Here is a 17,779-nt window from a genome sequence, read left to right on the forward strand (position 1 = left end):
TAAATGAACGGCAAAAACTTTAAGGTTAGAAAGAGACTGCGATAGAGAACAAAAATATTTTATTCACACTGCACCTTCATTATACAAAACCTATAAACCATTTAACTGTTATAAGTGGTGGTATAAAATGAAATGCTAATTCAAGACGTCAGATTTGTCAGACAACAAGGAACTTTTAAAAGAAATTTTTATGTGGATGGGTGGATTTAATTTTCTTAGAGCGCTTTCTTTGCGGCTAAGTGCTAATGTAAAAAGAGATTCGTATATACATAATACATAGTATTATAACAATGCATATATAGTGCTCTTTCTGTTGTTCGTAGTGGTCATCACTCATCATCATCAATTAGAGCACAACAATTTCAAGGGTGTAGGTGAGGTAAGGGTGTAGACGAAGGTCAAACAAATAAGATTCGCTCTGGACCTTTTGGAGGGAAAAGTGTCGTTTTTATTTTGACTTTCAATTATTTTGTGAAATCTAGTTTAAAGTGGAATAGGATAGTGATATTGTGCCTTAATCGAAGATTAAAACGCGAAATTATACGAATCTCGAACTAAAATACCCGTATCGGCCCGTTTTAAGGAATTCCGAGTCAATCCAAGCACGCCGCATCAAATTGCCTATCCTCTTTGTGGCGGCCATATTTACAGAAACATAATTAAACTACATGTTTAGGCTGATGGCTTTGCCAAAGCCTAAATAATTTAAAAAAAAAAAAATCAAACAAATAAATGAGAACTAGAGATCTGTATCGCGACATCTGTAATTTAATGGATTAATCGGCCCATTGATCTCTTCAAATTAGTTATTATAGATTTTTTTAATAAGAACAAAAAACAACAACAAAATTTAGACAAGAAAAATGATGCAAATGATTTTGTTTTTTGATAAAATACATAAAAATAATTAGATGTTCCATTTTTTAAACTTATAGCATTAAACAAAAAGGTTACAGTTGGATGTAACTACTGTAGGGTAATTTTCCAAAAAATTTCAAGTGGAAATTTTTCAAAATGGAAATTTTTCCAGAAAACTTTCCGAAAATATGGAAAAATATAGTTCGGAGGCTCATAATACGTTCTATGTTTAGATTTATCTCTTGAAATTTTATTTAGCGTGAATTATAAAATAAAATTGTATAGCTAAAAGCAAGTTCGAGTGAAACAAAATTTACAATTATTGGACAACAACGAAATAAACGATAGGTAAAAATTTTTATAATGCTACACCATTTCCGTTCAGTATCTTCAATTTTTGACAGGTGTCAAATGTGGAAAAATATTTATTTTTCTGAGCAATAAGAATTTTTATCTTTGGCCTGGATCCCAGGTCATTCTGGTATAGTCGGTAACGACGCCGTTGACCTGATGGCAAAAGATGCCACTGAAATTGGATGTCCTAATTGTCCTACTTACTCACAAGTATTCTCTCATGACTTGCCCTTACTGGCAACTCAAAAGATGATGTCCACATGGGAAGTCGAATTTTTTTTTTTTTTTTTATACGTGACAGGCAAATGACTCCACTCCACCTGATGTTAAGTGGAAAGTGGTATCCAAACGCGAAGGAACCTAGTGCAGCGATGAAACCCTCACTGCACTAGCCACCTCCACCCTGCCTGCCTACAATTGAATTGAATGGAAAGAGAATACCAAAGTGAAAGGAAAGCATTATGCGAACATTCAAAATGTCAGCCTGAGTAAACCTTGGTTCTTTAAATTTAACGAAGCATCCAAATCTTGCACCTTCACCATATGTAGATTAAGGCTCGACCACTCGAGCACCCCAGTTCACTTAGCTAAATTTAGGGTAAATGACAGCTCGCTTTGCGAATACGGGCTGGACGAAGGATCTCCGGATCACATTTTCTTAAATTGTAACAAGTACCCAGTCTCCTTGTACGATGTCGTTCCCTCATTCATTCTCAAACCCACAAATTTCAATACGATTTTAAGTCTTGTGGATACGTCTTGCATCAATGTCCTTTGTGATTATATAACCAGCAATAACATAAATTTATAATTTGTTCGTCCTGCCTAATACACTTACCTACTAACATTTGTCTATATATATTGTTCTCCGTCCCTTTCAGGAAATTCAACAGCTCTGCAACTTTAAAACCTAATAAGAAAGGATTTTTTATATCACATTGTGCTCTCACAATACTCATTGAATAGCAGAGTCTACAGAAACCCTTAAAATTACTAAGCAGAAAACTCGATACTGGTGAAATTTAAAGGGTAGCGCCATTAAGCAAAAAGAAGAAGAATTTTTATAAATAAAAATTTTTCCATGACCCAACACTAGATGTATAGCAACTAAAATCCGAAATTACACATGAATGTTGCAATTACTTGAAAAATTCATAAAGAAATTTGTTACTTATGCAATAGAATAAGTTACAGGTAACAATTTTGTAAAAACCGTGGAAATATAGTCACACAAAATTTAGTTCTGTTAATTAGCCATAGATGTCGCTAGAAAACCACCTATAGTTGACAAAGTCCTCTACTAATATGTTTTTCTTCCTTGTCTGTGCTCAAACCCAAAGGTCGTTGAGGTTATTTACGTCAAAACGATTCCGTAATAAAAATTGCCGGCATTTACGAATAAAAAATAATTAAAATGCCTGCGAAATACAAGATTGTTATGATTCGCCATGGCGAAAGTGAATGGAACCAGAAGAATTTATTCTGTGGTTGGTACGACGCCGATCTCAGCGACAAAGGTGAGACATAAGTGAGAAGCGTTCCTAAAGGTGACCCGATGGGGTTGACCTTTTATAGAGATGATTTAATTTGCTAGTCTTTCTGTCCTAAGGTCGTGAGGAAGCTGTGGCTGCCGGCAAAGCGTTAAAAGCTGAAGGATACGAATTTGACATCGCCCACACATCAGTTTTGAAGCGAGCTCAAGTCACACTAAACAGTATTCTGACGGAGTTGGGTCAAACCAACATACCAATTGAGAAGACTTGGCGTTTAAACGAGAGGCACTACGGTGGTCTAACTGGCTTGAACAAGGCCGAGACTGCAGCCAAATATGGAGAAGCTCAGGTAACTGGTGTGTTATGAATTGTTGATGGCCAAAAAAATATTTACTGAGTGAAGGCACAGTCAGTACATACACTAAAGGCCGTTGGCAGAATATAGATATTACAAGCTGAGGTCCTGGTAAAATGACATACATTGGGGGCTGGCCTTGTCCAGTTGTGAACTGCAGTGATGATGATGAACAACTTAATAACATTAAACTTTAACCAGCAATTAATTGCTTTATACTTAATATATCTCACTATTATTACAATAGTGTTGTAACTTGAAATAAGTGAAATTCAAGATTATACCATTGTTGAATGTAAAATTTTAATCTCTACACATCAATGTAACTGTCATTAGAATATTGTGAGAAACAATAAAATTAAAAGACATCTACTCACAAAACGAGACAAACTTTTTGTGAGCTAGTTCTGGACAAAACAGTCATTACTCAAATGAATTATTTTGTTCCTTTTATTTTTAAATATATTTGGCATATAGGAAATAGAAAGTGTATATTCTGCCATGAGGCGGATGAAACGCCCGTGTATCTCTTAACCCAGTGCTGCCCTCTAATGGGCGTATGAAGTTCCATACTGGGTAGGCACAGGCCACACCCAGAGGACATAAAAACTGTCAGAGCCCAGAAAGTTCTTTAGTTCTTTAATATTGTTGACCTTGGCTCCTAACTGTAATTAGTGGTGATCACAATAGACCAGTCAATGGTTGCAGTGATGGGCCCCTCATAGGCATAGGCCCCGAATGAAGCCACTCTAATAATAATAATAATAATAATGTAGGTAATTGTTTAGATGTCTGTAATAAACTCTAAACCTACACAATTTTAATAATCTTTCACGAGAAGTGAGTAATTAGTTTTTCATCAATTCTGAAAAAAATTTGCTTTTTGAGTTAATACACTATTGTATTAACTGTGCGGTATATTTAATTATTATTTACTTCCAAATATAAATAAAAAAAGTGTTAGATAATACAACAAAACCTTAAAAGTTTATTTTTGATAAATTTATTATGTTTTGTGAAAAGTCATGGAACCAAAGTTGCTGTTTCATATAGGGCACAATTAATGCAATAATGTATTACCTCAAAAAGTATATTTTCTCAGAATCGAAGCAAAACTATTTACTCGCTTCCTGTGAAAAATCTGTGTAAATTTATGTAAGTTATTTCCTATTTGCCAACTATACATATTTAAAAATAAAAGCGAAAAAATAGTTTCATATTTTTGAATAAGGACTATTTTAGCCAGAACTAGCTCACATGAAGTGTGTCTCATTTTGAATTAAGTAGTTAAGTAGATATCTATTAGTTGTTTTTTACAATATTCTAATGACGGTTTTATTAACGTGTAGAGAATCAAATTTTACATTCAACAATGGTATAATCTTGAATTTCGCATATTTTGAGTTATAACACTATTGTAATAGCAGTGCGATATGTATGTACAGTCTTGTGTAGTTAATAACATAAAATATACTTGTAAAGTTCATTATGCTACATACAATTTTGTTACAAAAATTAGCTTCCATTCCGTGGTAGTGTAAATTGAGCCTAATGAACTATGTACATGTTTAATATGTAACTAACCCTTGTAGTTCTCTTAGCTCCAATTTCACTAAATATAGATGTTCCTTAGGTGCAAATCTGGCGCCGCAGTTTTGATGTACCTCCCCCAGCAATGGAGAAAGACCATCCTTATTATGAGACTATCGTAAAGGACCCTCGTTATGCCAACGACCCCAAACCTGAAGAATTTCCCATGTTCGAAAGTTTGAAGCTCACCATCGAGAGGACTCTGCCTTATTGGAATGATGTTATTGTGCCACAGGTTTGTTTTATAATAGTTTTGATAAGAATTAGCACATACATCTGCTTACAGTTTTTACATTTTTGTTTTTATTTTTTAAAGCTGAAGGAATGAAACGTTTGGCTTTTTATTATAGCTACTTGTTAAACATTATACATTTGTAAAGGAAACTTCAAATTATCTTTTTAACTATTGTATTAAGTAAACAGATTTCTCTAGGATTAGTAAGGCGCCTATAGAATTGTTTGATTTGTGGCAATTGTTATTATTGCTTGAATTAGTGTTTTGACAGTCAATAGGTGCCTACCTACAGATTAGCTCTATCCTTGACGATCGTTACTGTAGTCTGAGAGTTGCTCCTCGGTTTCGTTGATTGTTACTGTTATTAAGATATATTAAAGTAAAAATCGAAAAAATTCCTATGTCGGTGGACAAAAAATACGTTATCGACCGATTATTTCTTACACATTTGCTCGATTTTGTCTGATCATACGTGTCGATCGCCAAAAAATGCTATTTGGATCGTGTGTTCCTTACACATTTATGCGGTTTTTTTATCATGTGTCAATCGTCAAAAATCTGAGCTAATCTGTAGACACCTTTAAGAATAAGAATGTAACTCATAACTTCATAGTCTATTAGATGTGGTGAAAAATATTATATGAATATTCTATGAGTTTATTTCTTAAATATTATTACTCTTGAATCTACAGATCAAAGAGGGCAAGAGGATAATCATCGCCGCTCACGGGAACAGTCTCAGGGGCATTGTCAAGCATTTGGATGGTAAGAACGTATATAACAGACAAAACTTTTGAGAGTAGTTAACTTTTGACAGCCTAGATAAAACAAATCTATTGACTTTAGCATGAACGTGAAAAGCTTACTGGATTAAAGAAAGTATTTCATTCTAGTTCTTTCCATAACAAGTTACATTGTTCAAAATGTTCCACTCAAATTGTTTAAATATTAAAAATCGTAAGCTTCCAATTGTGGCTGTATGCCAGAATTCCAAGTTATTTCACATATTAATAAATTACATAATTTTTTATAGGTAGGTGTCTCCGTAAATGTTGAGTTGGATTTAGTCACCTACTTTTTCAGAGTTTTTTCATTATATTAACTGCCTCTGTGGCCGAACGGTTACCATGCCGGACTGCCACGCAGAGGTCCCAGGTTCGATTCCCGGGCCGGGAGAAATATTTGTATGGCCTACAATTATTTGTCTCGTGAGTTTGGGTGTAATTTGTCTATGTGTGTGTCCATGGCACCCGCGACACAGGGTTTCCCTAGTGCGGGGCTATGTTGAGTGTGTGCGTTATTTATTACTATTATTATTATTATATATATTTTTTTTCAGATCTCAGTGAGGCCGCAATTATGGGACTGAACCTTCCCACTGGTATCCCATTTGTGTACGAGTTGGACGAAAACATGAAACCAGTAGACTCCATGGTATTCCTTGGCGATGAGGAGACCGTGAAAAAGGCCATGGAGGCAGTAGCTGCTCAGGGCAAAGCTAAGTAGACTAATAAGTATTCTACATTGTTACAATGTATAAGTTAATATTATATTATAAATTAAAATATTTCTTTTGCAATATTTATTTTGTTGAATATCATGGCTCAGTTGGAAGAGCGGTAGCCCTGGTTTGGCAAATAGTCGCTGGCTCGAGGCCAGCCGGATCGAAGGAATTTTTCTTTGTTTATTCGATCTTTGCATCAATAATATGGATACTTCTTTTGCATTACAAGGTATAACATGTAGTGAAAAGAGACAAAACACGAATAATTAAACATAAGTAAATTGGTCACAGATATCGCACATGACAACTAACATAGTATTATCTCAAAAATTGCCTTATATTTCATTTCAAAAATTGCGTTATATTTGTAAGTTTGTGCATGATTTAATTTCAAAATGACAGGACAACACTATAATATGACATACATATAATGCAATTTTTGTGATAATTATATGTTAGTTGTCATGAGGAAGGATTACATCATATATATATTAGCCACTAATAAATAAGATGTTGTAGACATAGAATTGTATGTTGTATCTTGAAATATTTTAACTAATCTCAAAATAAGTAGAAATGTCATCTTTATTAAAGTCTATGTGCTAATTATAACGTAACAGTTTCTGGGCTAAAATTTTACAGAACCATTGAGATAGCATCACTGGATGATTGCCAGCTGTGGAGATATATTTGTTATCGTTATCAAACTAATTTATTGAACTTAGTGTAAATGTGTCTGTCAAATGAAATAAATTGTTTGAACGTAAAAAAACTTTTACTATCGTAAAGCACCTATTAATTTTCATAAAACATTTATACTTCGTTATTTTTAACCTTCAGAAAAGAAGGAGGTTATTTAGTATTTTTTTGTATGTATGTTATTTGTGAATGGATTTCTTCGGTATTTGTAAATGTATTTTGATGATTCTTTTTTTTTTATTGAAAAGAGGGTACCTTATTATTGGTCCCATTAAAATTTGAAGAAAATATTCCACCTCTACAGGTGGCAAACTAGGGAAGTAATCTGGTTTCGCGCACTTCCTGGTAACCAACTTCAATAAAAATTTGTAATACAAATTTCAGTAACTCTACGACGTTTTGAGGTCGGTGTTTTTAAATAAAAATGTTATAATTACTGCCTTCGCGGCCGACCGGCTACCACAGTGGTTCCAGGTTCGATTCTCAAGCTTGGAGAAATATTTGTATGGCCTACATTTATTTCTCTCGTGAGTTTGGGTGTAATTTGTGGTTGTCTATGTGGGTGTGGTGTGGGGACACAGGGTTTCCCTAGTGCGGGGCTATGTTGAGTGTGTGTGTGTGCGTTATTATAGGTGTATAGATTTTAAAAAAGATACACAATCAATAAAATTTACCAGTTTTATGTACACCTAGTGCGGGGCTGTTGATTGTGTGCGTGTTATAATTATTACAATTAGATAAATACGCGATCAAAGAGCAATGATCGTGAACCATTTTCTTCAGTCGACAAATTAAATTAAGGGAAAACATCACTGTCCTCCTTGTCATAACCAACGCATTTGAATTTAGGTAACTTTCGACTAATTTGCACCTACTTGTAGTTTCTTTTTTCTTTGTAAAATATAAATGACGCAGATTTTGCTTAACAATGAAACTGAAACCAAACAAGATATAAAAAAACAGCTTATAGAGGGTTGTAGATCTCGTTTCGCTTATTCTAGATATGTGAATAACTCAATTTCGCTTAAATGTCGATTAGGTTAGTTATTACAAGGAGGGAAGTGCAGTGGCGCGTCTTTAACGCTTCTGAAATTTTTAGTTCGCAAATTGTGACTCTAAATGCTGCATCTAAATATTATAAGAACATTAGTAGTGCGCAGTACAGTGGTGCTGCTGCAGCTCTTTTATAACCATCTAATTTAAAGGCGCCCTTATACTGAACATTCTAAAAATAAGAGACCCCCACACTAGCATCTTTCGAGCGTCAGCGTCGTGCCAATACACGCACAGCGTCGATACGAGACGTCCGCGCAGAGAGAACGCAACGTAGTATCCGTAACTAATTTGAGGACGCAACGCTAACACTGAGTGACTACTGAATAGTGCCGACCATAGATGACACACTATACTGAGTGTCGACAGTCGGGTATGCGTTGCGTTGCGGTCGCGCGGACGTCATGTCAATGCAGTACTAGCTTTGGCAAGACGCTGACGCACGAAAGACGCTAGTGTGGGGGGTTTCTAATAGTTACAAAAGGAAAACATTGTGAGAATCGATGAGAAACGACACTATAATATTATTATTATTTTATTAAAAGTTTTCGTTTAATGTGTGGAAGCTGTTTCTTTAAATTTTTTATAGTGCAATTCTTTGAAATAGATACAGTATGTAAAGATAAAAAAGTGATTTAATTTACAATAGTGAATACCACGACTTAAAAAATTTTGGTTTCACGGTATTTATTAAAATGCTTTGCTTACAAAACGACTGAATGAATCGGCGCCTGATCATAAGACCCAATATTTTGTACTGTCTAATAAAAACTAAATCAAATATAAGGGTCCATTGTTTAACCACCTAAGGCCCCGTGAACATCACAGCGTTAATATATGAAGTCATTCCGACCCAGACAATATTATTCCTATGATCATTTAAACGCCCAGTGTACATTATAATGTACACAGTAATTATAAACTGCCTCTGTGGTCGGGCCGGGTGAAATATTTATATTGGCTACATTTATTTCTCTCGTGCGTTTAGGTGTAATTTGTAGTTGTCTATATGGTGTTCCATGGCACTGGCGATACAGGGTTTCCCTAGTGTGGGGCTCTAATGCTCTGGCCAAACAGAGGCGGCTGCGGAAGCGTTCCGAACGCGGGAATTTTTGTAATGTACGAGTTTGTATCAACCCTGCCACACTGAAGCGCGCGGCGGCCGCGCGTCTACCGCGCGTTTCAGTGTAGCAGAGTTCATATAAACTCGTACATTACAAAAATTTCCCCGTCCGGAACGCTTCCGCGGCCGCCTCTGTGTGGCCTGAGCATGACTGTGTGCGTTATAAAAAATTCAAATTTAGCGCTATATATTCTAATATAACCGTAGGGTATCTCACAAAATGTTTTTCATACACAAGTGAGGGCAGGTAAGGCATTTGCTTGGGCCTGAAGCATGTATTAAAATTAGGCGTTTAGCGCTTTTCCCATTGTAATTGACGAGAATAAATCTTTATTTCGAGGTGTACATATCACAATATTTATTTTAGGGTTAGCATCTCATTTATTTATTCCGGTAAACTGTTTTTTAGATCATCCACTATTACATCCATGTTAACATCCTGAGAAGTACCTTCTTTGTCATCTTTTGTGAATTTTTTACCGGTATATTTAGTAAATCCCTTTTGCCTACTATTAGAAAAAGTAAATTTCTTTCCCTTAACTTGACTATCTAACTCCATTTCTTCTTCACGTTGTTCTTTTTTCTTCCCTTTATTTTGTTTTACTTTTGGGTATTTTGGTTTTTGGCCGAATCTAAAGTCTTTTGGTAGTTTGTGTACTTTTACGCAATGCTCCAATCGTTCATCTCCATTTAAGAATTTGTCTTTACATTCTTCAATGTAACAGCAAAACTGAAAAGGTTTAAACATTTTTTCATTATATTCTTTTAACTATTCAATATTGATCTCTATCTGTATATATTTACGAACGTTAAGCTTCATAAAGCGAGATATCAATCCCTGATTAAAACACAAATTTATTTTTTAATTATTCAGGGTGGGCTGGAGTTGAATCCCATTTGTCAGTGGCTTCAAATGAGTGCTGAGTAGCCCCGTGTAAAACATTTGTTTTGAGTAGACTTCGTGGGGTGTATTGACAAGTGACTTCCAACTCTAGTGGCCGAAAAGGCTATTTTCGTGACCGTAGTGTTATTTACAGACTTTGGGACGTTTACACTACCTTATACAGGGATAGCCCAATGAAACAACGTTTGGTTTGTTAAAGTGCGCCTGCCATTCGTCTGTTCACACCGATATCTAGCGTCATAATGGCCAAAACGCATGCAATAAGCATAGATATCAAGTAATGAAGCTTTTCCAGATGTGGGATTACTAACCGAAGGTTTCTTGGCAGCCATCACAGCAAAAAATGAATCGTGTTTCTCTTGTATATGCAAGTCCAATAAGTGTGGAGAAGGTAACACTTTCTTGCATTGGCTGCATGAGTATCTGTGTGAGGCATTGTAGTGATTTTCGAACTCCAATATTGACTCGGCTGTAAATTTGCAACCGGGGACGTGACAGGTTGTTTTTATTCTATGGAAATAAGAACAATAAAATGTAAGTACGTAATTATTTATGTTAATATTTAGAATTCAAAAGTTGTTTAAAAACTAACTATAGGTACTTTTTTAAATTTGAAATAAGTTTTTGAATTGGATAGTAAATAAATTTTCAGAACAGTCTGAAAGTTATTGTGTAGCAGTTAAATGAATTTCCTAATTGTTTGTTTCATATACGAAATTACCACCTTACCACTGAAACTTATTTTCGAATGACTAGACCACAAAGTACCTACAAAGTTTAATAGTTTATATATATATATATATATATATATATAAAAAATATATATAATATATATATGTATCTATTTTTCCGGATTTAAATCGCGTATATTTGTTTTTTCAAACAAAGCATGTGTAAACTGCTCACACTATAGGCACATTCATTATTTTAACTGTGTAGACAATCATATTAATTTGTCAGTGCCTATGTTGGTCTGTACGCCAAATATTTTTCCAAGACCCAGTAGAACACAAATTGCATTGCATTGAAAAAAAAAGGAGGTATTATTTTGATACGCATTGTGGGAGGATACATTGCGCAGCACAGAAACGTATTTAATTTTATTGAATAACTTACACATCATGACACAAACTTTCTTCGTCCACATCATAAATACCCAAACGAGGTGGTGGTTTTTCGTTAGCGAATAAATCATCATCTAACTTACGACGTCCCACCCCATAAGTCTTTAGTTTTTCCAATAATATATTTTGCTCGATCTCCATTTTCCTGCAACATATTAAATGCTAAGCAAACTAGGCGGTGCAATACAATTAAAGGTCTATAAATTCTTTTACCGACACTGTTCCATGTACAAAAAAAATTACATTTGATTTATTAATTGAAAGTACGATAGTTGTCTTATTTAGTTTTATATCCATAAGGACGTTTATTTTTTTTAAATATACATGAAAAGCTCCTCCCTCCTCCTCCACCACCTCCCGGTCTCTGTGTCTGCTGCGTTACCACAAATTTATTTTTTAATTTATTAGCTCTTGCATGCATAATCGACATGTCTTTGGTACAAATGAGTCTTTAGGGAAACATTCACGATTACTAGGCATTTGAAGTTTTATCTCTAACATTATCAATAACACAATTTATTTAATAAATGATAAAAATGAGATAGAACGTTTTGCTAATCATCGTAAACAAAGTTTTGATATATAATATTTGTATGCTCTAAGTTTTTTTTATTACTTCTTTCATACATAAGGCTTGACTCTTAAGATTTAATTTCAACTCCATGTTGTTACGATAAGAACGGTCCAAAGTGTCAAGCTTGATCACTCTTGTCAATCTTTAAAATTATATGACTATTATAGAGCCGTACCAATTACTGGACATTGGCGCGACGGTTAAATTATTTTTACAATACCTACCTATTTATAATTATTGCCAATGGTCAGAAAAAGGTGTTCCAAATCTATAGATACTTGGACAGATACAGCTACAAGGAGTGACATAGAGTTGTTAAAACCACCAGTAACGTACGTACCTAATAAATAAATTAAAACAGTTTAAACATCAACGTGTTGTCTTTAGAGCATGTTTCGCTGACAGCCTTGTTGCCGTTCCGTCAATGTGACCGTCAATATGCGGGGTGCGGTGCGATAATTAAAGCTAGTTAGGGGCGGAGAGTGACCATTCTCGTTTTTATTTTCTGCTTTGGTAAAAGGCCAGTTATCTACTGCATTTTTTTACTTGGAACCATTAGAATTATACTTTAAAATCCAACTTCGACTTCCTAGGTCAGTAGTTTTGTCCTACAACGCAGTAAAACCAGTTCCGGAAATCGGAAAAAGGAAATTTTAATTAATTGGTGGTTTTAACAACTCTATGTCACTCTTTGTAGCTGTTTCTGTACATGTGTAGATAGATTTGGAACACCTTTTCCCGACCATTGAATTAATTTTACTAAGCGGAACACACATTACTGGCGAAATCCTAAAAGGGCGTCGTCAATAAGCAAAAAGAAAACGATATAGAATAGGTACTAGGTCTTATTTGAAGTAATTTTAGAATTTTTGTGTAATATTTTCTTTTAAGATTGATAACTTACCTAGTCATTATATGCAGCTAATCTTAATCAAGCTGCGTCACTTTATGACTAGATAAGTTTATTTATAGCAATGAAATAAAAATGTGTCAGCACTTGTGTGGCTTTACCTACAGTGAATATGTTAGAACTTACGCGTTATTTCATAACGATACGGTCTACACTTTGAAACGTCATGTATGACAATGCCATTTTTATCTGTAACCAAGGTCAACACGTAGTGATGTAGCGAGTGAGACGATGGTTTAGTCGTCGGATACTTTGCTTCGGATACGATAACTCATTATTGCGCTGTCAATGATCTTTATGATATTATGTACTTTATATACATATGACAAATCTGAATAAGTAGGTATTTGCACGTATGTAAAAGACAGTAATTCAGAATACTTTGCCGTATATTTTGGTAAGTATAATAACTAGTGCGATGAGATGTGTATACACACGTTCTCTTCACGCCTTTTTTCCAGAGCGATAGGCAGAGACTACTACAGCCTTCCACTTGCTACGATCCTGCGTAAGTTCGGTTGATTATTTAACCGGGTTAAGCTTAAATTTTTTGAACATAATATTGTAACGATAGGAATATGAATAATTGTTACGTAACCACACGGAGAGGTACGGTATGCAGACCGACACACGCGCTAGTTTAAAACGTTTATTCCCACTAGTTCTGTTGTACAGTTCTGTTAACAGAGCAGTAGTCACTGCTACTTTTCTTCCCGGGATTTACGATTCCCAGTAGTTCTGTCGGGTCTGCCCGATTATTCTCACTAGTTCTGTTATACCGTTCTGTTGATAGAAGTACTGGTGTTTTTTCCTGTTTGTTCTGTGGTACAACTCTAGACTGAAAACTCGTACACAAAACAAGTGGGAGAGAAAATTCTCAGTAGTTCTGTGAAGAAAACTGTCTATTTGTCAACAGAACAATTGGGAAGAAAAGTAGGTACCAGTAGTTCTGTCAACAGAACTAGTGGGAATGAACGGTTTATAGGACTATAATATAAAATTGTTTCTTGTTATCTTCTATGCTTGATAGTTTACCAGTTCTTGTTGCATTGTTTAATTATTTCCGCTAAAGACAAGGTTGGTACGAAAATGTGATCTATCGGATATATTACGGATATTGTTTATACACGTCTCCACGTAACAAGAAACTTTGTTGACCTGTAGACTAAACTGATAAAAAATACATAACCAATCGTCTGCCGTTATGTGGTTTGCTCGTTTAGAAGGTCTAATTATTGATTCCAGCGCTACTAAAGGCGCACCTTGTTAAATTCCTTCCTGCAAATAAATTTACGTATTTCCAATTTACTTAGTGCAACTTCTTTTGTAGTAACTATATGGAAAATATAGGTTAGTTATATTTAATATTACTTGCTGTTAATAGTGCAGCGCTGCCTAGTGTTCCAAGATGCCCGAGTTACGCCAAAGAAAGGTAAATGTTTGTACTTAATTTTTAAAGTAATCATAGCTATTTGAAGTCCCCAATATAAAGCTATATTATATAAAATTACAACCTAAAATATTACTACCTAACACTTATTACACTTATCTACTAGAAAAAATGTATTCGAATACTTTTAAACATTTCCATTAAAGTAAATTAACTATTGCGTCACAATTTCTGGCATAATTACCTTAGTGATGAGTGTTGTAATTTTTGTTTACATCAGGCTGACTGATTTGTCTTCGCTTAACGATGTCAAGGTTACCAAGTCACAAAACAACCCCTTAGAGGATGGAAAAAAATGTTTGCCCTTATCTCTATGATTTATCTTTCATCTGACAGATTCATCCTTGTATTACCTACCGTACAACACGAATGACGTGAGTGGAAGGTTTGTGAAAGAGCGCTGAACTTGACTTACTTTTTTTCGCATCAAAACATTCAGTAAAAATTGCTGGTTTTTGTGGCCACACTTTTTCTTAGAGGATGGAAAGCACGTTTTACACGATTTATTGTTCTAATTTTTTCATTACACTACAATTTTTTTAAGAAGTTCTGTGCTTTAGTTGATAGCTATTAAGTATTTTACCCATATATAAAAAAATGTCATTTGACTCTGGAATGTGACATTGACAGTTCAATTTTCATATTTGTGCCGTGTGTATGTACGGATTATTGCATATTTTTTGCAAAAATTTGTGTTTAAAATGTGTATTACTATTAAAAGTTACATTAATGTGAATTAGAGTATAAGACGGTTGTGAATATTATCTTGTAATACAGCGAGCTATGGGAAAATTTGGCACTTACAGGTATTTAGAGGTAAGTTCGTAAAAATGTGAGTAATTTTAGTATTTTCTCGGTTCTTTACTTGTTATATGGCATTTCTACTATTAACGACTGAAATTTACGAGCTGACATTCAGTTTCGTAAACCTTTTATAGTTATTGTGGCAACCATTCCTTAGTTACACTTGTGTTTATTTTTTGAATTATTTTGATAAGTAAAATTTTGTAAAGGATTATCTCAGCCTTTTTGAGTTGTCTGTTAATTCAGAAATATGACTCAATGACTTAATTTCATTTACTTAATTCGATTTCATAGAAGTGACATGTTTAATCACAAAAATCTTTAATAATAGTGTGAAAGTAATATCGAGTAATATTTTGTTCAAATAGCAAACACTTAAATACCCAAAACACCTAAATTGAAACCACTTAAAAAAAAAAAAATGTTTCCTTACATTGGTGGTTTCAACCTGGAACCCCTTAATGAAATCACGATAGTGCCAAACTCTGGGCCACCAAGTTTGTCACGGTGAAATGTTTTTGTTTTAAATTTTTTTATAGGACCAACCAATGGGACGAACAAGTTGTGCACCTGGTGGTATGTGACTTGCCCATCCATAACAGTTGCAGCGCCATGTCGTGCTTTTAATCTCAAGGATGTTAAGGACACTGCCACTGTGCCCGTCTCCCTGAAACTAAGTTGACAAGTATTATGTGCCTGTAATTTCACCAGCAACTTTACCATTCGAAACCTCAATGCTGTAATGTTCATATTACTGCTTGGCAGTAGAAAGGTCAGGTGGCAGTACTTTCTTGGACGAACTCGTATCACAAGGAACTCTACTGCTCCTAATTAAATCCTACTGTATATAGTTGGTTTAAAATGGGTTTCTATTGTGGAATAGAAAATTAAAATGTCTATTCCATTATACAAAGCAACGGTAGTTCAAAAACACCTAATTTTTATCATGTCTTTTTATCTAAATATCCTGCCTCGCAAGAAGCTGCGTTGACGGCCTATCACGGCTACATTTTGTCCCTGCTCAGCTACGGTCTTGTACTATGGGGTAACTCAGTAATCTTAGAAAGAGCGTTTAAAGTCCAGAAGAAGTGTATTCGAGCAATTTGCGGTGCGTGGTTCGATGACAGTCGCAAACCAAATGTTTAAAAAGCTGAACATATTACCTTTACCATCCATGTACATTAGGGATATCTGCGTATTTGTCAAGTCTCATCCTCAATATTTAAAAACATGCGGTGAAGTCATTCAAAGGCAAACTAGAGCAAAAATTATGAATCTCTGATACCAACCTCGTAGCCATAAAGTAATTTATAAGAATAACTGCTTCAACATGTGTATAATTATTTACAATAAATTACCAAACGAAATTAAATTGTTACAAGGACATACTTTTAAATTAAAATTGACAAAATGGCTTTTGACACATTGCTTCTCTAGTAATAAAGAATACTTAGAATTTACAAATTCATTACATTAATTAGAAACTATAGAGACTAAAGAAACATTGAATTTATATTTGCACATCTGCTTGCAGGTTGAATACAATGTACCTAAGTTTACTTAAGACCTTTGTAATTACTGTATTCTGGCAAATAAACGTATTCTATTCTATATGTTTAATGTAATCGAGTATTACTCAACCTCCGAAAAATGTACATAAACTTTCTGAATTATATTTACATTAAAATTTTTGTTTACCGGAGTTGAAGTGACAGTAAAGTTTACTATATTTTTGTTAAATTATTGTAATTGACAAAGGGTCTTTTTTAACTTTTAAAATGAAGGAAATGACAATTTAGTTGCTATTTAACAACTTCAGTGGTACAGCAGTTGTTAATGTGGGTGTTCGATGACAAGGAGCCTTGTTCGATACCAATTTATTGTATTAATCCCATTCTTGGTGTTCTGAATAGCACCCCCAAGTGAAATTATATTGTGTTATATATTTCATTGTGAAAATTACAATTATCTCAATGTAACATGAAATGAGTGAATGTTGCGCTGGCACTTATAAGTACAGGGAATTCTGATAGTTTGAGACCTATTAGGTAATTGGTGTGGTTGTCTGGCAATTATTATGGTTAATTTATGCTGTTAGCTGGTTGGTTAATTATTAATCATAAAAATAGATTAATGCTTCCTATATCCAGATTAACCCTACATTCCTCTAGCCCATATGTCACATCCATAAAAATTTATAATAAACTACCTGAAGCAATGAAAAATGAAACCAATGGTAGAATATTTTGTAAAAAACTAAAAGACTTGCTAATAAATAAATGTTATTATGATATTAATGAAATCCTGAACGGAACCTTTTAGCAAAAAGGTAAATTCAAAATAATCCTTTAATATAAGTATACATAATATAAACGTATTGAATATTAAAAAAAAAAATAGAACTGCCTCCGTGGCCGAACGGTTACCATGCTGGAGTGCCACGCAGAGGTCCCAGGTTCGATTCCCGGGCCGGGAGAAATAGTTGTATGGCCTACAATTATTTATCTCGTGAGTTTGAGTGTAATTTGTGGTTGTCTATGTGTGTGTCCATGGCACCCGCGACTCAGGGTTTCCCTAGTGCGTGGCTATGTTGAGTGAGTGCGTTTATTTATTTATTGAATTACTTGAAGTCCCATTTTATTTTAAAACTGAAAAGTTAATGATTATTCACCCTCATTCTCGTGTGTCATATTGACAAAATTATGCACATTCACAAAAATTTTATAAGAATACTTTTTAACTACATTAT

At 34.4% G+C, this 17,779-nt stretch overlaps 3 protein-coding genes across 6 annotated transcripts in view; 2 read left to right on the plus strand and 1 right to left on the minus strand.

Annotated features, from left to right (window-relative positions):
* Positions 1 to 2,574: 2,574 nt before the first annotated feature.
* On the plus strand, positions 2,575 to 6,681 carry LOC113240083 (phosphoglycerate mutase 1). The gene is made up of 5 exons (XM_026477293.1): positions 2,575 to 2,729; positions 2,822 to 3,054; positions 4,694 to 4,885; positions 5,578 to 5,650; positions 6,225 to 6,681. The coding sequence occupies exons 1-5, from the start codon at positions 2,627 to 2,629 to the stop codon at positions 6,389 to 6,391; spliced, it is 768 nt and encodes a 255-aa protein (XP_026333078.1). The 5' UTR covers positions 2,575 to 2,626; the 3' UTR covers positions 6,392 to 6,681.
* Positions 6,682 to 9,412: 2,731 nt separating this feature from the next.
* LOC113240093 (protein lethal(2)k10201) lies at positions 9,413 to 15,516 on the minus strand. Of its 3 annotated transcripts, none has more exons than XM_026477311.1 (4): positions 15,464 to 15,516; positions 11,285 to 11,437; positions 10,480 to 10,678; positions 9,413 to 9,994 (listed from the first exon to the last, which is right to left on the minus strand). In XM_026477311.1, coding segments are annotated over exons 1-4 (699 nt in total). In that variant the 5' UTR covers positions 15,466 to 15,516; the 3' UTR covers positions 9,413 to 9,649. The 3 variants fall into 3 exon arrangements, with proteins under 3 accessions (XP_026333096.1, XP_026333097.1, XP_026333095.1); XM_026477312.1 differs by lacking the exon at positions 15,464 to 15,516 and adding an exon at positions 14,411 to 14,585; XM_026477310.1 differs by lacking the exon at positions 15,464 to 15,516 and adding an exon at positions 12,771 to 12,874.
* LOC113240092 (ectonucleoside triphosphate diphosphohydrolase 5-like) overlaps positions 14,157 to 17,779 on the plus strand; it is a 57,545-nt gene continuing 53,922 nt past the window's right edge. Inside the window, exon 1 of one of the 2 annotated variants that reach the window (XM_026477309.1) lies at positions 14,157 to 14,208. In XM_026477309.1, the coding sequence (XP_026333094.1) occupies positions 14,185 to 14,208 (24 nt within the window). In that variant the 5' untranslated portion in view covers positions 14,157 to 14,184. Of the gene's footprint in view, positions 14,209 to 14,994; positions 15,043 to 17,779 lie in introns of those variants that run through there. The other variant, XM_026477308.1, reaches the window with a different exon arrangement.

This window comes from Hyposmocoma kahamanoa, unplaced genomic scaffold (assembly GCF_003589595.1).
Source record: "Hyposmocoma kahamanoa isolate Upper Pololo Valley unplaced genomic scaffold, ASM358959v1 120, whole genome shotgun sequence".
NCBI classification, from domain to species: domain Eukaryota; kingdom Metazoa; phylum Arthropoda; class Insecta; order Lepidoptera; family Cosmopterigidae; genus Hyposmocoma; species Hyposmocoma kahamanoa.